Source organism: Dermacentor variabilis, chromosome 1 (genome assembly GCF_050947875.1).
Source record: "Dermacentor variabilis isolate Ectoservices chromosome 1, ASM5094787v1, whole genome shotgun sequence".
NCBI lineage: Eukaryota > Metazoa > Arthropoda > Arachnida > Ixodida > Ixodidae > Dermacentor > Dermacentor variabilis.
Genome location: NC_134568.1, coordinates 197,338,754 through 197,362,853, shown reverse-complemented (window position 1 = coordinate 197,362,853; position 24,100 = coordinate 197,338,754). Strand labels below are relative to the sequence as shown.

Here is a 24,100-nt window from a genome sequence, read left to right as displayed (position 1 = left end):
CCCGCCGACGAAGAAGGGCTAGCGCTCTCGATACCTGACGCTCGATTGAGACGGTCACGTTTCTGAGTGCTCAATAAACCACGTTACAACATTTTCTTTTTTCATCCCGCGTTTGCTGCGGGATGACAACGGGTCAACAAGCAGGCGGCTGCCGTTGTCAATGCGGGACACCAAAACAAAAATGGCGCCCAGCGGAGCAAGCCGAACGAGATTATTTTTCTTCTCGTGAGTGCATTACGCACATTGAAACAGTTTCTTCCGTATCAGTAAGGAATAATATCGTTAATATCGGCAAGTTTGCGACAATAACGTAGCCATGTCTACTTTGAGGGGACAGAAACAGAGATGGGCGCGCTTAGCTGCCAGTGACGTAAAAACACATGGCAGGCATGCTGCTGAAGCTGCGGCATTTGTCTTCACTCCTATCCTAGTACGGCACGTTTCCGCTAAAGTTGGGCAAATATCTTAGCTGCATTACAAGCATCAGCGTATGAATAGCGTACACTTCTAACGTATCAGTGTAAACGTGGCCACTATTGTTGCCGCTTGTGATTTGTTGCGTGCCCAAGAGTGCAGACGAGAGGAACGAAAGGCGCCTTTAATGTTGTTGTTGTTCACCAAAACCATTATAAAGCCTACAAATAATAAAGCCGAGGCAAGTTTGGTTGCAGCTTTTTTTTTTCATGGTAGTGCGGAAAGTGATGAAAGGAATAAATGGGGCATCTGCTTAAGAATGTTGGGTGCATGCAGACAGCTTGGTATGTCCTCAAGAGTTGTTTGCGTAGCATTTGACAGATGGTAAGCGCGATCATCATTAGCTAGACTTGGCACACGGCATATTGTTGCAACAAGTTCAGGGTGCAATCATTATACGGGAAAGAAAAAAAATTGAATTTTGACAACAAAATTCAGGGGTGCGATCATTACGCGAGTGCGATCATTATGCGAGTAAATACGGTATACAGTGGAACCCCGTTCATACGTTTTTCACCGGACCGAGGAAAAAAAACGTAACAGCCGGGAAAACACAACAGTGAGGAAAGTTCCGAAAATCAGTGAAAAAAGTGCAGCTTCAGCTATAGACAATGTATTTCCACAGAGTGCGCTTAGACCTTAAAGAAGTCCAGAATGGTGGCTTGCCGTTTCTTTCGCTCGCTAGAAATCGCTGCATGTTTCTCAATAGCCTGGAAGGCCGCATTGCTGTCAGCATCGCTGTGAGGTGCGACGTACCTGCGGAGGAGGTCCAGAGCCGCGACGGCTTCTCCAAAGCTAGGATTTGGCAACTCCCCGGCATCATGCGGCTCGTGCTCCTCGTCGTCACCGCGCCACGGCAATGGCAACGGACGAAAGAATATCCGCGAGAAATTTTGCTCTCTTTGGCGTAATCATGCTAACGATTGTTTAGTATTGCTGCGGAGCGCGCGTCCGAGCAGCCCGGTTGCGCGCAGCGCGGTGTGGTTTCTGATACGAAGTGCTGTGCCACACGTGTCAAACATGATTCGTTCTTTTTATGTTACGTCATAGGCAAGCAGCCTATATATCTAGTTCACTGTCACTGCAATAAAACAGTGCGGTACGTGCTCTTGGATCGTCTCCGTCACTCTGCCACTCGCTACAACAGTGGCGACGAGGGTGACCACCCCGCAGAGCCCCCACCACGAACAGTGGCGTCTCGGTAGCATTGGGAGTCCTGCTGGGTACTGAAAGTAATCGAGTCTACGGAGCATCGGCGGTCATGGCCCTGGCTACGAACCTCGGTACCCCAAGTTTCGACGAAAATCAAGTGGGATATTTACTTGACTCGACTGGAGGCATTTTTTGAAGCAAATGATATTAAGACAGATGACAAGAAAAGGGCGCTCTTGGTTTTGACACTGTCAACGAAGACGGTAGGCGTTCTTGCTGGACAGTGCGCCCCCCCAGAAAGTAAACGCCCTGAGTTACAAGGACGCACTTACCATCCCAAATAACCACTATGCGCCGAAGACTAATGAGGTTGCCGCAAGTTACAAGCTCTTTACAAGGGATCAGGCTGCATGCGAATCTGTCCGGGACTATGTTGTTGAGCTACGCAAGCTTGCGGATAATTGTCACTTTGGCACCAGTTTGGACCGTATGTTACGGGACCACATTGTTTGTGGCATCCGAAATCGGGCGGTGCAGCAGACGCTGCTTTAAATAACTGAGCTCACACTTGCCCAAGCTGAAACGATTGCCATAGCGGCCGAGACAGCCGCACTGGAAGTAAGCGCCATGACTAGACCTGATAATGAGGCAGCGGTGTGTACTGTAGCGAGTAAATCGCGCCGATATCAGACCTTCACCAAAGATAAGCAAAGCCATACTGAGTGCGCACGCTGCGGAAACTACGATCACGAAGCAAGCGACTGTCTGCACAAAAAGGAGCAGTGTTTTCGCTGTCGGAAGACTGGTCATTTCGCAAGAAAATGCCGCTCCCAGTCGGGGCTCCGGGCTTGTCGTAGGCGCGATGGTGTCGCTAACGCAGTTTATTATGAGAGCGCTGTATCCGAAACGGAGGAAGGTGATATTTCATCAGTCTTCACATTGCAGGAATCACGGGAAAAGAAATCTTTGCTCCAGGCGTTCCGCAGAGTTATCCGCTGGGGTGGCGTGCCCTTGAACATGATTATTGACATGGGATCACCGTTTTCTATCATTCCGCAGGAGGTGTATCTAAAGCACCGTCTGAGTTGGCCACGCTTATCGAAATGCAAACACACACTCAACTGTTACTTGGGCAAGCTACCCATTGTCGGTGAACTGCACCTTGAAGCCCATTTTGCGGGGAAGACTGTACCTCCCACACTGATAGTTACAGGCTGCTCGGGTCCCAGCCTTTGTGGAAGGGACTTAATCCAAGTGTTCTTGCTTTTGCCGTCCAGGTTTCTTGCTACGGTTCAATCGACGTCAGCAGGTCCCGACAGCCTCAGGAGCGAGTTTCTTGCCCTTTTTGAGCCAGGACTTGGAAACATTCAGGGGCCACCTGTGAAATTCCACATTCGAGTAGGCGCCCAACCGAAGTTCCACAAGGCGAGGTCAATTCCTTATGCTCTTCGTGAAAAAGTGGAAACTGAGCTGGACCGTTTAGTAGAGCAAGGCATATTATCGCCCATAGCACATTCTGAGTGGGCGGCGCCAATCGTACCAGTACTGAAGAAAGACGGTTCCCTTCGCATCTGCGGTGATTTCAAAACCACAATCAATGCTGCGTGCATAACTGAGCAGTACCCTTTACCAAACATTGAAGACATTTTCGCGTCGCTACGTGGGGGATCATTTTTCACAACACTGGACCTTAAGGATGCATATAACCAACTCCCATTGTATGAGGAGGCAAGGAAGTTGGCCGTGATAAACACTCACAAGGGGTTGTTCTGCTATAACCGTCTTCCGTTTGGAGTTGCCTCGGCTCCCGCGATTTTTCAGCAGCGCATGGAAACGGTCCTGGCCGGTCTTCCAGCCGTGCAGGTGTATTTGGACGATGTATTGATAGCGGAACGTCAAGGCGATAATGGCTCAGTGTTTCGGGACGTTTTGCGCAGGCTTCAAGAAAATGGTATCAAGCTGAAGGCCGAAAAATTCCATTTTCGCAAAGATTCAATCGTCTACCTGGGCCATCGCATTGACAAAGACGGCTTGCATCCGCTTGAGAAGAACTTAGCAGCAATACGCGACTCGCCACGGCCTACGAATGTAAGCGAACTGCGCTCGTTTTTGGGTCTGTTGACTTATTATCACCGGTTCTTGCCACACATGTCAACGATGCTGGCGCCGTTGTATCTTTTGCTTGAAAAAGAGCATAAATGGCACTGGGGAACGGCGCAGGAAAATTCATATCTCAAGGCTAAACAAACACTTCTGAGTTCGCCTGTTCTGACGTATTTCGATCCCAACCAACCAGTGCGTTTGGAATGCGATGCGTCACCTTCGGGTTTAGGTGCCGTAATCTCGCACCGAATTGGAAAATTGGATAAGCCCATTGCCTTCCGTTCACGCACGTTCACACCGAAAAGAATTAGTCTCAGCTTGAGAAGGAAGCGCTCGCACTGGTATTCGGAGTAACAAAGTTTTCAGACTACCTGCTGGGCCGCGAGTTTATATTGGTCACGGACCACCAACCACTGGTGGGACTTCTACGTGAAGCTCGACCTGTGCCGTCACTCTGCCACCTGCTACAACAGTTTCGTGAGAAATGTAAACAAGAGAGGAGAGCTGGCCCGATAGGCGGAGCAACGCCAACTTCCGGCTTCCCTTTAGCTATAGCTTCACAAAGAGTGACGTCAGGGCCTCTCCCGAGTTTCCTTCCTCCGTGAGTCGACCCGTCCAACAAACCATGCGGTGACCGTAATCACAGTGATAGTGAGAGCATTTTTCACGTATGGCCATCTATTGGCGGCCTCTCGAACTGGCGTGCGGCTTCTTGCAGCCAGTTCCATAGCCAAGCCCGGCCAAGCCTGGTCAAAACTCGTCAAAAACCAAAATGGCGGTTGGAGCGCGTTGCCTACTTTAGCCCAGGCGGGTTCGGGTTGCGACGCATCATGCGGGAACGTTTTCACAGCTACTACATAACAGCGGGGTTCCTTATACATTGGATCCTATGGAAGCTATGCCGGGACCAGATGAAAACGACGTAGCAGCCGGGAAAATGCAGCAGTGAGGAACGTAACAGCGGGGTTCTACTGTATATGCCTAAAAACATGTAGCGTATAATGTACAGCTCCTGGGCACTTAGCTTGCATAAAATTCTTGTTTTTGTATGAAGCCATTCTTTTAAAAAGAAATTCGAAACAGACCACTTTTTCATTATTTAGCAACTAAATAAGAATGAAGGAACGGCTAATAATCGCTGAATGCAATTTTAGGCATAAGGCCTCTCTTTTGTCTCTTGAGAAAAGTAAGTGTTGATTTTTTATTAATGGAGTGCAGTTCTTGGCAACACTTTTTAAGGTGCATACTTTCGTGCTCTACAAGGTAGTTCCATGAACATTTTTTTTTAGGAAAGAATTGCAGATGGTCGAATGCCAAGGTCGGTACAGTTGACCATGGAATGACCACCCTTCTATTATACAGGTTTTCTAGCGCCCTTTTCCGTCAAATTGAAGGTGAACTTGAAAGAGTGTTGTTTCTTTGGGTAGTTTGAATCCCATAAACCAAACTTGTTCTGAGGACATTTAAAATAATTATTTGAGGAACCAACAATGCAGCTATTTGTGGGTGACATTATGAAGCTGCAAAGTAAGGTTGCTCCGTGCTTCACTATACATCGGCTGCAATAACAATCATGATAAATACCTTTCTTTCACTCCACGTGGCAGCACCACCATTGTACCGCATGTTTGCTGTAAGCTTTTTTTTTCTAATTCCTTGTTTCGCTAGAAGACACCATCATCACAAAATATGCAGGCCAAGGGCCCAACTGATGCCAACATGTGAGGTATGTGCAAAAACATGCATTTCCGCTGTAAACAAGGTCTAAAAAATGTGGCAAACATCTCTATTACATATAAAGCCCACATGAATTCTATTAGTATTTGAACCCTGCCTCTGCTTTAGCCTTGGACAGCTCCTTTCCATGACCCCTTGTCCTCACAGAGAATTCAGTGTGATCCACAGGAACCTTTCTATGCACCCTCTAAGCAGCCCAATGCCTCGAATAAATTTGGAACTCTTAACATAGAGCAACAAATGGTTTATCACAGTAAGTAAAATACCTTGGTGGAGGGCTGGGTGCTTTCCTCCGGGACTTGCGGGGAGGACTTAGAGGAGTTGTATTAGGAGGAGGTGAAGGATTATACTGTTTTCGGCGGTCCAGCACAGGAGACCTTGCACCACTTATGCCACCACTTGTGCCACCACTTGTGCCACCACTTGTGCCCCCACTTGTGCCACCACTGGTTCCACCACTGGTTCCACCACTGGTTCCACCACTAGCACCACCGCCTCCCTGCTTACCCGGCACTTGGCTGCAGGCACAAACACAATACCTATAATACTCCATGTTCAACAGCCACCCTGTGAAAATCTGAATTTGTCCTTTCAAGCTAACCTGTTATAAAGCTCGTATGAAAGCCTATACAAACTTCCTGATATGAATACACTATGTATATCTAAATATTTTAATCAGCACACTATACTCACGGACAACTTTCTGCAGCTATGAAGGTAAAGCTACGGAGGCAAAGCATGCACAAGAAAGAGCGCTTCTGAAAAGAGTCCCACGTTTTCATCCACGTTAGTTTAAGGTGGGGAAGAGAAAACAGAAACACCTTATTAGCAACAGTTAAATAAGACAAAACACACCACTGAATGTACAAGTTTACTTATTTTGTGACTTTTCCCTTCCGCGTCTGGGAAAACATGAAACCACCGTGCGTGGAAGCTGTGTTGATTCACCGTCGGTTCCAAGCAATGAAAAGCACTGTCAAACGTTTGCGCACTACTTGGTGCAGTAACACACATGCAGAAACTCCGACCCTGTAGCTTTCCCATCATGGCCAAAAAAAGTTGTCTGCGAGTATAGTGCTTATTTCCTAAAATGGCTATGCCGCACCTCAAATTCTCAGCACTGGAAAAGAACTTGCAGCCAGCTAATAAAATCATGAGAAAGGATACCATCCCATGACCAAATAAACAGTAATTGAACAAGGGACATCCCAGGCTGGAGTCAATGATTTAACAAGGGACTAATTGCCACCTCAAAATGCATTTGATCCTTCATCCCAGAAAGAACTATTCTAAACTACTAAATGCTAAGTCACAATGTACAAGCAGAAGTGTCATTTTATGCTCCTGACTTTTGCAGTGCCGCATAGAACTACAGTGAGAAGGTGTGCATGAGTGGAGTTGGACCAACCTTGGAGGGCCATACATGGGTGGTCCCCTTGATGGGGGCTGATTGCCACGTGGTCTTCCAGCCGGTGCAGCAGCAGCAGCTGCAGTAGCAGGTGACCGGGATCTGGAACGGCTGCACCATGAAGAAAGGTAACTGTGCCATGAGACAAACTGTTCTTTCTTTGAATCACAGCAAGCAATGGTAAATGCAGGAATTATCACTATGACGTTTCTGTTGGAGCGACGTTTATTTGGCATGAGTACTCGGCATCAAACCAGCAAAGCCACACACCCAATGATGATGATCATCCCACGGAACTGAAGATGAGGATCGATCAATGTAGGATGATGATAATACAGTTGAACCCGGATATATCGAACCCGCATATTTCGAATTATTGGCTATATCGAACACACAGATTACCCCCTTGAAAATACTATGTAAAAGTATAGGACAATTGCGTAGTATATCGAATTCCATTTTCGTCGGACATTCGATACACCGAACACCGCACCGCGCCCCTGGAAGGTGCACTTTTCCCAAAGACATTTGTGTCCAGTCCTCAGGGGAAAACTTTCCGCAGAGTCAGTCAGCAGGCTCCTCCTCTAACGCTGGCGTGTGCATTGGGCAAGGGCATTGGAGCTCAGCGAAGAGAGTGCGTGGCATGGAGACGCGGCGACGTTTCTAAGCCACGCTTCCTGGGAAAAGGGGGAGAGAGAGAGCGAGGGGTCGGCACGGTCGCTCGTGGGCCAGAGGAGACAAGAGAGCCAGAGAGAGCTCAAAAAACGAACACAGCACCTCCGACGGCATATTCCGCCGATATTTTTCCCCGCTCTCTTCTTTCTTTTCCCTTTGTCGTTCCTTCGCAGCCCCGTTGACTGCCGCTCGAACAGGCTTCGCTCGGACTGCTCCATCTGCGCATCGCGCGTTTTGTTTTGCATACCTCTGTTTCAACGTGCCGTTTTTAGCGTGTGAGATTGCGGTCATCTGGTGAGCTATGGCATCCGCGGACATAAAAAAAAAAAAAAAAAAAAAAAAAAAGAGGAAGAATCTGGACTTTGCAAGAAAGCTTGAAGTAATTCGACATGTCGAGAATGGAGAAAAAGAAGTCCTCCATGGCAGACACATTCGGCATTCCGCGGAGTACTTTAAGTATGTTGTTAAAAAACAAGCAGGACATCAAGCTTAAAGCAGGTGAGGAAAGTCGCTCGGGAGTGTGTCGTGTGCGCCCTGCTGCTTTTGACAAAGTGGAAAAGGCACTCTACACGTGGTTTCTTGAAATCTGAGCGAAAAATATTCCCGTGGATGGCCTGATGTTAATCGAAAAGGCCAAATGGTTTGCTACGGCTCTTGGTGAAGAGAACTTTTGCGGTGGCACTGGATGGCTGCAACGGTTTAAAAATCGCCACGGCACTGTAGGAAAGGCCATTTCAGGCGAAAGTGGGGCTGTCAGCAGCGGCTTTCTGAGGAGTGGCCGAAGATCACTGAGAAGTTTTCGCCTGCCGAAATCTTCAATGCAGACGAAACTGGTCTCGTTTGGCAAATGTTGCCGAATAAGACACTCGCTCTTCGCGGAACCTCATGCCACAGCGGTAAAATGAGCAAAGTGCAAGTGTCGGTGCTGCTTGCAGCCAACATGGACGGCTCGTGCAAGCTATGGCCATTTGTGATTGGGAAGAGCAAGTCACCGCGCAGCTTCAAGAACTGTAAACAGCTTCCCGTCCGCTACGGCTGTAATAGGAAGGCCTGGATGACACATCAACTTTTTGTTGAACGGCTGCAGGCTTGGGACGCTGAGTTGGGCAAGTTGGGCCGCCGAGTTTGCCTTCTGGCAGACAACTGTTCGGCCCATCAAACGACTTGCAAGCTGCAGCACATTGAATTGAAGTTTCTCCCGCCGAACACCACAGCGAGACTGCAGCCCCTCAACCAGGGTATCATAAAGGCATTCAAGGTAGGCTATCGGAAGAGACTTATTCAACGGCTCCTCATAAACCTCCGCATGGGAACCGATCTCAAGATTGACCTGCTCGGCGCGATCCAGATGATTACCGGCGCTTGGGGCGACGTGAAGCAGGCCACAGTAGCCAACTGTTTCGGCAAGGCAGGCCTTGAAGTGGCCGGAGATGAATGTCCGGAAGTTTTAGATGATAATGAGCGCTTCGAGGACGCGTTCCGCGACTTGTCCAATTTTCCCGGTGCCGTCCCGTCTGAAGTTACTGTTGATGACTTCATTAACGCTGACAGCGAAGTTCAAGCGGTAGCCGACCTCGCTGATGAGGACATTGTGGCCAGAATAGCTGGCATTCAAGACGGCGATTCCAGCGAAGACGAGGGCAACTGTGTTTTCGAAGAAACACGTCCGTGCACAGTCACTGTACTGGCGTCAGCATTCAGCCTGATTCGGCGCTGTTGCGGCGAAATGGAAGGCACTGGGCTCTCGCACCTGGACAGTCTCGAGAAGACTGAGACTAGTGTTTTAAACTTCATTTCCCAGAGAAAAAAGCAGCCCAAAATTAGTGATTTTTTTTCCGTGAAATAAAGCGCTTTCATATTGTGTGCACATGCTATGTGATTCGTGGCTGTTCCAATCGGTAAGCCACAATTTTTTATGATTGCGGTGCTTTTTTGGCCTATATCTGTATATCGAATTTTCGCTATACCAAACTATTTTCTGATCCCCATCGATTTGATATATCCGGATTCGACTGTATACACATGAAGACGTGCGTAATAAGCGCCCACACTAATTCTCCTCCCCACATGGAAGCGGCCATCTTGGCCGCAGGTCAAGGCGTTGAACGCCGCATGAAGGGTTTCATGCATGAGACGTGAACAACCTCGGTGCTGCGACAACGGCAGTCTGTTGCACCGACAACAGCAGTCACGCGATAATCAATGAGTGATGTCTGCTCGATGATAGTTATGTATGGCCCAATAAATCGCGGTGGGAACTTGTCACACAAACCAGCAGTGCAAAGGGGCATCTATAGGAGTACCTCGTCACCAGGTCGGAAGGACACAACGCGATAGAATGTGTCGTAAATCATCTTTTGGGATTGTTGTCTGGCCGTTGTATTTATGCAAGCACACTGGTGGCACTGAGCGAGTCGTGAAATGAATTCTTCGCTAGACGATGTAGATGGGTTGACAGGAGAATCGAGAAAGAAATCTGGAGAAAAGTAGGCGACCGTCCATAAACTAGGTAAAATGGCGAGTAGCCGGTGATGTGCAGAACGGCCGCATTGTAGGCGAAAGTGACGAACGGCAGAAGCTTGTCCCAATTTTTGTGGTCAGGTTGAATATATAAGGCGATCATATCGCTCTGTCAAGCCGTTAGTCTGTGAATGGTAGCTCGAAGCAGTTTTATGGCTGGTACCAGAGACACGCAGGACTTTGTTTAAAAGTTGCGAGAGAAAGGCCCTTCCATGGTCGCTCAGCAGTACCCGAGGAGCACCATGGCGGAGAATGGTAGCTTGAAAGATGAAGTTGGCAACTTCCGAAGCCGAGCCAGTGATCCCCGATATCTCAGCATAGTGCGTCAGGTGGTCGATGGCGATCACTATCCAGCGATTGCAAGCGGGAGTAAGAGGGTGGGGCCCATAAAGGTCGATACCAACACCCTAAATGGTGTGGTGGGACACAGAATAGGCAGAAATTAACCGGCAGGAGCAGAGGTTGGGAGTATGCGACGCTGACACTGAGAACAAGAACCGATGTACCTCGCTACACTAGTAGAAAGGCCAGGCCAATAGTAACGGCGTCGAATACGATCATAGGTTTTATAGAAACCGAGATGGCCAGTCGTCATGTCATCATGGAATGCTTCAAGGACATGGGCTCGAAGAGAGCGTGGTAGAACGGGCCCCCAGCATTGACTGTCAGGGTGGTAAATGCGCCGATACAGCACGCGATTGTCCAGGTTGAATTGTGTGAGTTGCTGTCGAAGGCACGCGTTAGGTGGGCGAGACCTGTCAGAGGGGTGGTTTATCATGCATCAACAATATGGGTCAGCCCATTGGCGAGATGCATAAGTTAGATCTTCGTTCGAGAAAGGCGGTCTATTGAGGCTAGGGAAAAAACCAGCGTAAAAGTGACATCTGAAGAGCTGCTTTGCGATGCAGCTGCCAAGGTGTCGAGCAGGTGCGCAGGAAACAGACAACGAGAAAGAGCATGAGCGTCTTGGTGTTTTTTGCCAGACTTGAATAATGTCAAAGTCACACTCTTGCAGGCAGAGAATCCAGTGACCAAGCCATCCAGTCAAGTGCATGAGCGTGGAGAGCCAGCATAAGGTGTGGTGGTCCGTGACAATTGTAAAATGATGCCCGTGCAGATAGGGTCGAAACTTGTGCATGGACCAAACAGCCAGGCACTCCTGCTCAGTGATCATATAGTTTTCTCGGCATCGGTGAGTACGTGGCTGGCGTATGCAACGACTCTCTCTCACGGAGAGCTGTCACATTGTAGAAGAATGGCACCGATGCGGCAACCACTAGCGTCTGTATGCAAGAGTTGGTGCAGTCTCATCAAAATGGCAAAGCACAGGGCCAGACGTGAGGGTGTCCTTCAACATGTTAAAGGCTGCTTCACATTCTTGAGACCAGAGGAAGGGTACACTGGAAGCAAGTAGCTTGTGTAGTGGTGCAGCAATGGAGGAAAAGTTCCGTTTACAGTGACGGAAATAAAAAGCAAGACCAAGGAAGCGTCAAAGTCTTTAGGCCTTTCTGGGCGAGGGAAGCGAGGGACAGCAGCAATCTTGTCAGGGTCAGAACGTATGCCATCCTTGCTCATGACATGCCCTACGACCTTAAGAGATCTGCTGGTGAAATGGAATTTCTTCGTGTTGAGCTGAAGACCAGCGCCGCCAAGGCATGTTAGAACTTCATCCAAGCATTGCAGGTGTTGAGGAAATGTTGATGAAAATACGACAATATCATCCACGTAACAGAGGCAAGTTTTCCATTTCAGGCCACACAGCACGGTGTCAATCATGCGGTCAAAAATTGCAGGTGCGTTGCATAGCCCGTAGTGCATGATGTTAAATTCGTGAAACCCATCGGGGGTAGCAAACGCTGTTTTTACAGCAAAGCTGTATACCTCTACCATCCAAAAAAATTTTCGTGTCGTTGTAAGCAAAAAACTCCCCATACGCGGGCCGATCCCAAATATAGCGAAATGCCGGGCAAACCCGTGATGGAGGTGAAGCAGGTGTTAAGCACTCCCCATACGTGGGTTGATACCAAAGATAGTGCAATGCCGGGCCGACCCGTGGCAGAGGTGAAGCAGGCGTTAAGCATTCCCCATACATGGGCCGATCCCGAAGCTAGTGCAATGCCGGGCTAACCCACGGCGGAGGTGAGGCAGGCATTAAGCACTCCCCATACGTGGGCTGATCCCGAAGATAGTGCAATGCCGGGCTGACCTGCGGCGGAGGCGCAGTTCGCTGGTCATCCTTCTTCACAGAGTGGAAGGGCACATAGTTTTTTTTTCTTTATCGTCTTCGTGCATTGGAATTTGCCAACAGCAAGAACGCAGATCGAGGCTTGAAAAGTATTCTGCGCCTTGCAGCAAATCAAGGGCGTCATCAATGCGTGGCATAGGATATAGGTCCTTTCGAGTGATCTTATTGAGGGCCTGGTAATCGACGCAAAATCGCACTGAACCATCTTTTTTTTTTTTTCTACCAAAACAACAGGAGATGACCAAGGGCTAGCTGAGGGTTGGATGACCTTCTGTTGTAGCACATCCGCGACATTTTCTTCTATGATTTTCTGCTCGACTAGAGACATGTGGCACAGCGTCACAACACTACAGACGCTTCGTCTGTGTGAATGCGATGCACTGCAAATGTGGTTTGTGGTTTGCATGTTTGTTCAACAAAGCAAGCAACTGCTGCATCCGTGAAGGTGGCAAGTCACAGCTGATGGCTGCAGTAAGGGCAGAGAGAGAAGTAGTAGCACAAGTAGAAGGGTCTTTGGAGGACATAGGCTTAAGGGGCACAATGCACACAGGCCCTGGGCCGGCCGTGCAAGCCACTGTGGTGCATTGTAAAAGGAGAATTTTCTCCGATGTTGCGTTCGTGGTGGTGATGAGCGCAGAGCCATTGCAAAATTGAACCACACCTGGTACAAAAGCAATGCCTTTATGAAGGCAATAGGAAGAGGGCAAGACCAAGATGTCACCATGGTCAATATCGTTGGACAGAATGGTAACAATTCACTGCTGACCGGGAGCTCCGCAGCGGTAAAACGCAACGGCATGCAAGTTTCTTCCTCAGGCAAGTAATTAGTGTTCGTAAGATGCACAATGCGTTGCCCACAACAAATGGCTTCGGAAGCAGAAGAAAGAAAAATCCCACCCTCCCTAAAATAAGTTGATGAGCGCACAGGGATAACACAGCTAACAGAATATGGCGCAGGATATCATCGATTAGGACCACGTATGACGTCTCTGTTGGAGCGATGTTTATTTGGCCTGAGTACTCGGCATCGAACCAGCAAAGGCACACACCCGATGATGATAATCACACAGAACTGAAGATGAGGATCGATCGACATAGGATGATAACATACAGATGAATCATCATCATCAGCCTGGTTACCCCCACTGCAGGGCAAAGGCCTCTCCCATACTTCTCCAACTACACCGGTCATGTACTAATTGTGGCCATGTTGTCCCTGCAAACTTCGTAATCTCATCCGCCCGCCTAACTTTCTGCCGCCCCCTGCTACGCTTCCCTTCCCTTGGAATCCAGTCCGTAAGCCTTAATGACCATCGGTTATCTTCCCTCCTCATTACATGTCCTGCCCATGCTCCCCCCCCCCTTTTCTTTTTCTTGATTTCAACTAAGATGTCCTTAAATGCATTTGTTCCCTCACCCAATCTGCTCAGATGAATACTATGAACGTAATAAATGCCCACATCACTTAGATTAAGCAATATGCTTCACCCCACAGTTTCTTGGGAAAGCTTCACACAAACAACTCAAGTGCACTCCTGCCAGCTTAGTGCAGTGGTTGAAGGCCATATAATGATCGTGTTGCTGAAAGCTGCGAAAATGGCCCTTCCAATTCTGCAATTCTCTTGGAAATGCATGGGGGCCCTCCCCCTCTGTTATCCCATCAAGTGCTGAAAGGACCGATTTCGGCAGCAAGATCATAATGCGTGTGTACGCACGCATGAGTGGTACTTTGTACCTTGAGACCGCCACATTAGGTTTCAATAATGTGGAGGGTGTCTAGCAAGTCCTCTTTTCAGAACTTCCCTATCTTTCTAGGTTTTCCACGACTTCCACAGTAAAAATTTCGGAACCATTCTTTTTAATAAAGTTTATTTTCTTCTTCTTTTCTAAGGAAACATCAGAAGAAACAAGTGATTTTTCAGAATATTTTTTTTTTCACAGTGTGTGTGTGTGTGTAATACAGATACCAAGAGGCAATTAAGAATAAACGAAATTTTTGGGAAAGCTTGCAGCTTACGTCAATAGCAGGAAAAGCTCTAAGCAAAAGCCTTTTCTTCAGCTTTGCACTTCAGTGTGATATCGCAAAAAGCAACAGCCATGGCAACTCCGAGTCAAGTACTATATTTGCATGATTCTACCGCGCCCCTGATTGTAACGAGCACTTATATTAACACCTAAATATCTTAAAAAAAATAAGTTGGAGCAGATTCCACTGCACACATCAAGTAACAAAACCAGAGTCGACACGTACCGTGTTGAAACAATTTTATGGAGCGTAAAAAAGCACACAGACATGCACACAGCTGAATCGTAGTGGCTAGTCACTATCAGAGTCCGACGGCCCCTCCTTTTCGCTTTCTACCAACCAGAAAGTCATCTTCAGTTCCATCTAATGCATTAGAAATGCAACATGTACATCAAAGTGGAAAATGGCGAGCGGAAACCAAGGCGTAAAGAAACAATGTCCGTGCCATGGGAGGGTGGCTAGTTGTCTTGCATTGAGCTTTATTTTTTAGTGAGAATCGGTTTCGTTTTTGATTTTGAGGAATTAGTCCCGATTGTAACGTACATGCAAACTTGCGTGCACTTTTCATTAAAAAAAAAAAAAAGAGATGTGCTTTAGAAATGTGCGAAGATGGTATATGACGTAGTAGTTCTGTGGAAGCCCGCAAGGTGGAGAGAAGTAAAGAATAAAGGGAAAATCAGACATCCACCCGTACGTAGCAATTGCTACAAAGGAAACCCATACAGGTTCTTCGAAAGAAAAGCCTCAAAGTAGAAGAAAAATTCGTCCTGGTACGGGACTCAAACCCGGGACCACCGCCGTTTTGGGGCAGCCGCTCTACCATCTGAGCTAACCAGGCGGCTAGCAGATGGCAGGGCGAAGTCGAATTTGTCGACAACACGAAGCAACACAAGCAAATTGGCATCCATCAAAATTGTAGCACGAAGCTACAAAGGAAACTCATACAGGTTTCTCAAAAAGAAAGCCTCATAGGTGAAGAAAAATTTGTCCTAATTCGGGACTTAAACCAGGGACGGTCATTCTACCATCTGAGCTAACCAGGAGGTAGGGGTTTTTGTATGGGTTTCCTTCGTAGCTTTGTGCTACAATTCGGGTGGATGCCAATTTTTCCCTTTCATGTGCTTTGCTCCACCTCAGAGCTGATTTGCCATACTCGGTGTCCCAGTGTCTCAAGTTGTCGATTAATTTGCCCTCACATTGCGATCGGCTAGCCTCCTGGTTAGTTCAGATGGTAGAGTGACCGCCCCAGAAAGGCGTTGGTACCGGGTTAGAGTTCCGGACCAGGACAAATGTTTGTTCAACTGCGAGGCTTTCTTTTCTGAGAAACCTGTATGGATTTCCTTTGTAGCTTCGTGCTACAATTCGGGTGGATGCAAATTTTTACCTTTCCTGTATTTTACTCCACCTTGTGGGCTACCAGAGAATTGATTTGTTATATTCAGAGTCACAGTGTCTTGAGTTGTCAATTATTTCACTCTTGCTTTGTGGTCAGCTGGCCTCCTCGTTAGCTCAGAGGGTAGAGTGACCGTCCCAGAAAGGCGCTGGTCCCGGGTTCAAGTCACGGGCCAGGACGGATTTTCCTTCAACTGTGAGGCTTTCTTTCTAAAAAACCAGTAATGGTTTCCTTTGTAGCTTTGTGCTACAATTCAGGTGGATGCCAATTTTTTTCCTTTCATTTATTTTCTTCCACCTTGCAGGCTTCCACAGAACTCATTTGCTATGAACACAATTGTCTACATTCTACAAATGCTTGAATTCTGATGGATCCATCAAAGATTACAAAATTTTGATAATTTTAGCAGAATCTTGTGCTCATGCTCCAGCAACATGCATGTTTCTGGCACCATCTGACAAAAAAGAACAACAAGATATGCAGACCAAAACAAACAACATGGCCGCGCCTGTGGCAGAGTCAGCAGGTAAGCACAAGTCGAACGTTTATTTTCCGCTTTTCCCGGCTTGATTTTGAAGTCTGTGAATGTGCGGGAGTGTTAAGTTGGTAAAACTGCACGCACAATGAAGTATTGTGCCTAACACCGAAGAGTAACTTGTCTGTAGCGTAATTAGTGCATGGCCACAAACGTGTACAAAGCGTGGTAATGGTGGTAATGTGAGTGCTGCCGGGCTTGCAGTATAACCAACAGAGCATTTTTTTAAATTTTTTTCAGACTTCTTGGTTCTCCCCTGGGAAAAGTTCTACAACAAGCCTCACATGTCACAACCGAACCAGCTAACAGGCTTCTAGAGAAAATAGTTTCCAGCAATGTATCAGATGTCGTCGAAACCGATGATGAAGTGAGGTTTGCCATGAGGGATCTTATTCCTAGCCCTGTGCCAACAAATATGAAGAAAACTAGTCGGAGATTAAATTACTAGAAGAAATTCCTTGTTCAAAAAATGGTCAAAGGAACTTTCATTGGAAAAGCAAACATTATGTTCCTTCATCTGATACCGAATTCTGCGGCCTCGCTGGCAGCCTACCTGAACCAGACAAATGGTGTATCCCACACACCTACTTTTTGAGGTACGTGCCAGATTATTTTTAAGTGCATTACCGAGCAAACCAACCTTTACAGCGTTCAAACAACCCTGGACAATGTGAGCACTACAGCCGAACAAATAAAGCTCTTTGGCATGCCCATCCTCATGGGTGTATAACGAGAGTTCCACGTATCAGTGAAACAATGACAAAGAAGAGGTTTTTCAAACTTCGGAATAATCTGCATGTCGTAGCTGAAGAGTCTAACGAAGAGTGCAGTGATCACTTTTAGAAGGTGTGCCCTTTCTTGAGCAAGTCCGAAGCCGCTGTCTAGCATTAGCTCTTGAAGAGCACATGTCCGTAGATAAGCAGATGGTCCCTCTTAAAGGCAAGCTTTCTATCAAGCAGTACGTCAAAGGAAAGGCAATGCCGTGGGGAATCAAGGTGTTTGCTTTATGTGGCAGTAGTGGTGTGCTTTATGGCTTTGATTTGAAGATGAAAAATACCTAAGGGCTCTGTTGTGGGGTTGTGGTTCACCTATCAAAGAGAATTCCATCTGAATACAATCATCAGCTCTATTTTGATAATTATTTTACTTTCGCACCTCTGCTATATCACCTCTGAAACGAAAAGATTTTGGCTACGGGGACAGTGAGATGCAATTGATTTGGAAAATGTCCCCTCAAACCAGCAATATCAATAAAGCAGAAAGACCGTGGATATTCAACTAAATGCGTCACTAATGACAATGTTGTCGTATAGTGGAACGACAACACAGTATGCATTGCTTCCAACTTTGCGGGGATCGGTAATGAAAACAAAGTGAAACAGTGGGACAAATCTAAGCGTCAGCCCATTCTCGTGAAACAACCAGAAGTAGTCGTGAAATGCAATCAAAAAAACATTGGCGTTGTCGACAAAATGGACTTTCTTCTAAGCCTCTACAAGATTAAAATAAAATCAAAGAAGTGGACTTTGAGAGCAATCTTCAATTTTGTGGACTTGGCCGGGTGCAATGCATGGCTGGACTATCTCGAGGTTCACCAAAAAGAGCAAAGGAAATGACTGCCAGACCTGGTGCACTTCCGACTGGATTGCCGAAGAGCTCGTTACATCTGTGCCAAGCGCAAGAAAGCGTGGAAGAATATCACGTGAAGTTCAAGAGATAACGTCTGTAATCCCTTAGGAAAAGGAGGTGTGCTTTAAAAGGCCCTGCGCTGATGCCCGCTATGATGCCGTTGAGCACAGGCCTGAAGCTTGAGAGCAAGCTGAACCGTCTAGGTTCAAGCTTCAGGGGTGGGACAGCCCAAAGTCATTTTGAGGAATTTTTAGGGCAAGTAATATTTCACTTTGAAGCTGACAAAATTAAATTTTAAAGCAGCTTGAAGCTTTTGGAGAACGTAAATTTCATTTTGGAGCATTTTGGAGTAGGTAAATTTTATTTTGAAGCAGTTTGGAGCACGCCAATCTGAATTTTGGTGGAATGATGAATAAGGAATATGAAATATGGCAGCACACTTTGAAACTATGATGAAACACAGAATAGTAAAACCTCATTAATTCGGATTTCACGGGACTGAAAAAACTGTCCACGTTAACCAAATGTCAAACTATCGAGGGTATCAAGAAAACAATAAACAAATGCTCACTACGTCAACATGCTTTTATTTACTGAATGAATCAGCAAATCATGTTTTTGTTTTGCACAAAAGCAGAGCGGAACCTGCAATTCTCGTCATCTCGTGACTGATGAGTGGTCGCAGTGGCAAAGGCCTCGCGACTTCCTTCCCAGTGCAGCCACAGAGCGCGTTATTACGACTTTGAGGTGGTCCCGTAGCGCTCGTCACCTGTTTCTTGACAGAGCGTTGCCAGCTCGTGTTGCGACTCTGAGGTGGTCCTGTAGCGCTCGTCACCCGTTTCGTGACAGAGCGTTGGTAGCGAAGACTCAGAGTCAGGCGTCGGTGAGAATAACAAAGGGGACTTTATACACTATATACAGGTCATTATACAGAACAAGATCGGATCGGCACTGGGGCCGAGAGCTCACAGCAAACGCGACTGTTCCCGCACGGCGACGTCCGGCGAGACTGCAACGCGTGACACATCTCCCTCCACTCGAGAGCGGCACTGGGCTCCCGGTGGGTCGGTGGATCCAGTTCTCCAGGCGGCGGCGGCGGGGCTTATAAAGCCCCGAGAAACGATTGTCACTCAAACGGCCCAATACAAAGCCAGCACTCGACGGTCGTCCGAGAGGTCTAACCAGTGACCGCGCTGACCACCCGGTTCAAAGTTGCCGCCCGCGGTGACCTTCAGGCAAAAGGAAATACGGTGCCAGGCTGTCTAGCACTTTGTTGCACGTTTGGACATGTCGCTTGCCGATGCTTCTCCTCAGGACGCCACTGCCTGATGGCTCAGCATCTTGACTTGTCAAGGGAGAGTTTAGGGCGCTGTGCCTTTCGGCGCAGCCCCGGCTTTGTCCAAAGGGCGTTCGCAGGATAAATTCTGCATCGTGTAGATTCGGATTCCGGGCTGGTGGTAATGGCACAACAGCGTCCATCTGAGACACACTGTTCACTATCACGCACACACCCAGATTATTTTTTTCGCCATGTAGCCACCTATCGCAATGTAGACAGTGCTCTTCAACCTCAACAGCTTTGTACTCGAGTCAAAATGATACTACTATTTGCCACAACCACTGTGGTTGAAATCGCGGTCACTGTCGGCGCAATCATGGACAGCGACCTTGCAGTTATGAAGGTGCACGGCTGACATACTGAGTCAAAATGAAACTGGTATTTGCTGCAATTGCGAACGAAACCGCGCTTGCTATTGACGCGGTCATGGATGGTGACGGCGCAGTTATGAAGGCATGCACGCGGCACGTGTACAGAGTCAAAACAAAACATTGACAGTCACTTTAGCATGTGCCAAAGAGGGTGAAGGCGAAAGCCTGCATGCTCAAGAGACATTAAATTACTTGACATTCTCCTTCGAATGCACTATTATTTCTTATTACTTGTTTTTTCCCCACCAAAGGTTGTGGGTTCGAGTGCCTTAATTGATGCTACCGTAATTAACTCTGCCTTAATTCTGCCATAATTAACACTGAAGGTCGTGAGTTCGAGTGCCTGAATTGACTCTTACCTTGATTAACTGCCTTTTTTTGGCATGATGAGCGGCATTGGAGCCAGCTGTGGAAACATACGACTACGAATGCAAGAGTAGTGGCACGAGCACGAGGGGCAGTACGGGAATGCTGGTATGATGAGCGGCATCAGAGCCAGCTGTAGAAGACGACGATGAACATGAGAGCAGTGGCAGGAGCGCATGTCTGTGCGAGTTGAGCTCACATGACTTTCTGTACCGCACGCAGCATTTTCCAGACCATCGGGTGTATGAGCCACTTAAGGCTTTCGCCTTAAAACTACTGTTTGCTGCAATCGCTGCGGACAAAACCACAGCGGCTATCGACCCGATCATGGACAGTGACTACGCAGTCATGAAAACATGTGGCTGACGTGCATACCGAGCCAAATAATAATAGTAATAATATTTGGGGTTTTACGTGCCAAAACCACTTTCTGATTATGAGGCACGCCGTAGTGGAGCACTCCGGAAATTTTGACCACCTAGGGTTCTTTAACGTGCACCTAAATCTAAGCACACGGGTGTTTTCGCATTTCGCCCCCATCGAAATGCGGCCGCCGTGGCCGGGATTCGATCCTGCGACCTCGTGCTCAGCAGCCCAACACCATAGCCACTGAGCAACCACGGAGGGTTCCGAGCCAAAGTGAAACTACTGCCGCAACCGCTGCGGACGTAACTGCAGCTGCTATCGACACGATCAGTGCGGTGCTATGCGCGGCAGTAAACGCAAAAATAAAGGCTTTAAAGGCGCAAATAGACACTAAGCATTCAGGAGTTGCTGTTATTCATGTACAATTACCACTGATGACTATGGTGGTGCAGACTCCGCCGCTCCGTTTCGGTGGACGCTAACGCCGTTTTCACTCTTTTGCGTCGCACATTTGCACCGCTCCACGCTCGCTGAACTCCGAGTTGTCCGAATGAACCGATGCACGGCCAAATATGTCAGAATTAAAGAGAGTATCATTGCATTAAATAATGCATATGCCTGCTAGGACGAGTCCGAATTATCCAATTTTCTGAATTAACATGGGTTGAATTAACGTGGTTTTGCTGTAAACCACATGAGGGCATGTTTTGTAGCTATAGCGTGCTAGAATATGAAAGAGTGGGTCAAACAATGGCATGACGCATGCTTTCCTGTAAAGCTGAAAACACTGATGGCACTACAATTGAAATATATATTTCTGTGCCAATGTTCATGATGATAGCAGAAAATGTTCTCAAATTCCGCAGTGGAATCGACGCGGTAACATGATTTCTGGGTCATCATATGTCACCGCAGACCCAGAGAGCTGCGATTAACTCTGGTTTGGTATAATGTAAAACTATTCCAATCTGTTTTATTGTGACAGCAATTATATGGACATTCCATGTGCATTTCTGCTGTCGGCGTTGCCATTATGTTCCGCATAAAGTCCATGGGCGCTAGCATCATCACCATGCACCGTATGCTGTATGTGCGAGCTAAAACGTGTGAGGATGAGCAGACGATGCCAGCTCAATCTCGCGCACGCAAGGGAGGAAAGCGAGGAGGAAGCATGTTGTCTTCCATTGTGCACAAGGCACCATGGGGAGGCGGTGTTCTACTCCGGTGGCTACTGGGTATGGCATGGCTGCACGGGCCTGATCTTGAAAGCGATCTGTCATGGAGAGAGAGAGTGAGTGCCGATAGCTTCGTGTGTGCTGTTTTTTCCCCGCCTAATTCGCATTCAAGCAAGAGACAGCACAAAGGTCAATTCGCTCGCTGCTGCTGCTGCACTTCTTCACCCGTTTTGATGGTGAGTTTCTGTGGTCGTTGAGTGAGATGAGTTCATGTTTCTTTGTGCCTGCATGACACCACGCTTGTTAATTTAGTTAGTAAGTCAATGTTCACAAGCTTATACGGCTGATAAAGCTACTATCCTTACGTCGTACAGCTTCTACTAATTTGATATTGCAATCGATGCTTCGCCTCTCGGGTGAAACTGCGACTTTTTATTCTAAATCCGCCATTAGGTCAAAATGGCTCAGGCATAAAAACAGATTAAAATAGTTTTATGTTATACAGGCTTTGGGGACAGACAGACGACCGCTGAATGCACTGCAGCGTGGGCTTCCCCAAGATCTAGTTTGCTTGCAGCACCCTTAGCCTACTCTATGCTGTCTTGCTCCTCACCCATAGGGAGCGCCGCGCCGCTTGGCCCACTCAACTGTATTCTAGTATGCCCTAAACAAATGCCCTGGCGATTCTGCCAGCGGCGACGACAGGTGAGAGTGCATGGCCGCACATGCGCCGGCCACTTGCCAGAAGCGCCGAAAAGTCCAGTGTTATATGCGTGAAAACTACGAGAAAACTGTGCGGGAGGTACCGTTGCGCGGTATGCGACATGTGAACGGCTGGACTCTTTTTCGGAAAATGAATCCACTTGCTTTTCGCAGCCACTGCCGGAATACACACGCTGAAGCTGTTCGGGTGCAGAGTGATGCAATTTCCATCAATTTTCTGTGTTTGGTGTAGTTCCTTACATGAGTAAATATAGTAATTCAGTCTTGTTGTGACGATGCCAGAACGCTCTCTGGCATGGCGCCCAAATTATGTTGATGCTGATAAGGCTTCATGCGCAAACACACAGGGTGCTTGGAGGCCATTGTGCTGATTGATTGATTATAATGCACAAAGCACCATCTATCAAACGAAATGTTGTACATGGCACTAAAGAGGGGGAGAAGTTTTAGTCAGGCAGAGGTGCAACACCTAACATGCACTGTGACATGGAGAGCTGAGTCATTGAAATGAGAAAAGACGGCAAATTTTCAATTTACAAGTAGCCTCCATGCTTCACAGCCACATGTCACATATGCAGAAGTATGTCCTACGTAAGGGAGGGGCGAGTGACATGCAGCAACAATTTGTCAGTTTAAGAAATCGGATAATTCAGACAATCCCTCTGGTTCCAGCAAGCCATGTGTGTTATTTAATGGCATCAAACTCTCGTTAACGCACACATACTATTATGCTTTGCACCAGTTAACCGTTTAATGATGCCACATACACATACTTGAAAAAAAAAAAAAGTTTCTACGAGGGCAAATCAGAAAGTCTTTGCTGCTATTTCTTTTAGTCAAATTAAGGCTGTAAATGTAAAGTCAACATATCCATTCCCAGCGGTGGACCTTCCTTGGGCCGGCCAGAACTTATTTGCCAATAGCTCCACAGGGGCCGTATTCTGTAGCGGTTCGCTTTGGAACCGGTTCGGTCTGGCTGTTACGTCTGGATTACGTCACTCGGAGAAAGAGTGGAACGGGGCGGCATGAGGAGAACAAATCAACTAGCGGTCTGCCGGAAGATCACGTCATCATTTTTGTTTGTACTTGGGGGACGGTATAGCAATTGAAGGATGTTGCTGGTTTGATAAAAAAAAACATTGGTTTGTATAGAACACTTGCAAATGTAATTTTTAGTAATAAATGTGAGCTTGCGGCGCAGACGGCTAGTGGGAGTTGTAATTTTATTTGTGTTGTTTTCTTATTTAGTCACTAGGTGGTGTGCCATACGTTATGCAAACAACTTGCCTCGCTTTGTTTACGTTTTGGACTTGTTCGCGCGCCGAAACCGAAACGATGTCGTCGCACAAGGACAGGCGGCTGGGTCCTCATGTTTGAGCGAGTCAGCGCGAAATACTCGTTTCATTTGTCGAGGAGCACCCCTACCTAGCAAAGGCGTCGTGTGTGTTGGGCCAGCAGCTGATGGCGGCTTTCTGTTGCGCCGTGGATGGGAATCTAACCCATCCTTTTTCTTTGCCCACAACCGTAATGGCCTTGGCGACGGCTGTAATGATCCGGCTGACCGAAGGCTGCGACAGTGCAATCGCTTCTTCACTCCCGACGCACTGTTGAAAGCTCCCGGTGGCAAAAAACCGCAGCGCGCACAGCACTTTCATCGTAGTGTCGACACCACGAAATCTTTGAGGTCCGAGATGTTCTTCCATTTCATCGCAAAGACGTCGCACTATGTCTTTGGAGAGCCTAAAATGCCTTCGAAACTCTTCTTCGGCCATGCCGAACGCGTCGCGTCGTTACCTCTCGTCGCACCGATGTCTTTCGGCGCTCTCCAGCAGCACAACCTAGCACAACCAAAGGAGCCGCCAT

General features: G+C 47.5%; 1 protein-coding gene across 9 annotated transcripts in view; it reads right to left on the bottom strand.

The window, feature by feature from the left end:
• LOC142590546 (uncharacterized) overlaps positions 1-24,100 on the bottom strand; it is a 278,657-nt gene that overhangs the window by 74,677 nt on the left and 179,880 nt on the right. For all 9 annotated transcript variants that reach the window (XM_075702763.1, XM_075702757.1, XM_075702796.1 and 6 more), the window contains 2 exons: positions 6,875-6,985; positions 5,733-5,984 (listed from right to left, as the gene is read on the bottom strand). In XM_075702763.1, coding sequence (XP_075558878.1) covers positions 5,733-5,984; positions 6,875-6,985 — 363 coding nt within the window. The remainder of the gene's footprint in view (positions 1-5,732; positions 5,985-6,874; positions 6,986-24,100) is intronic.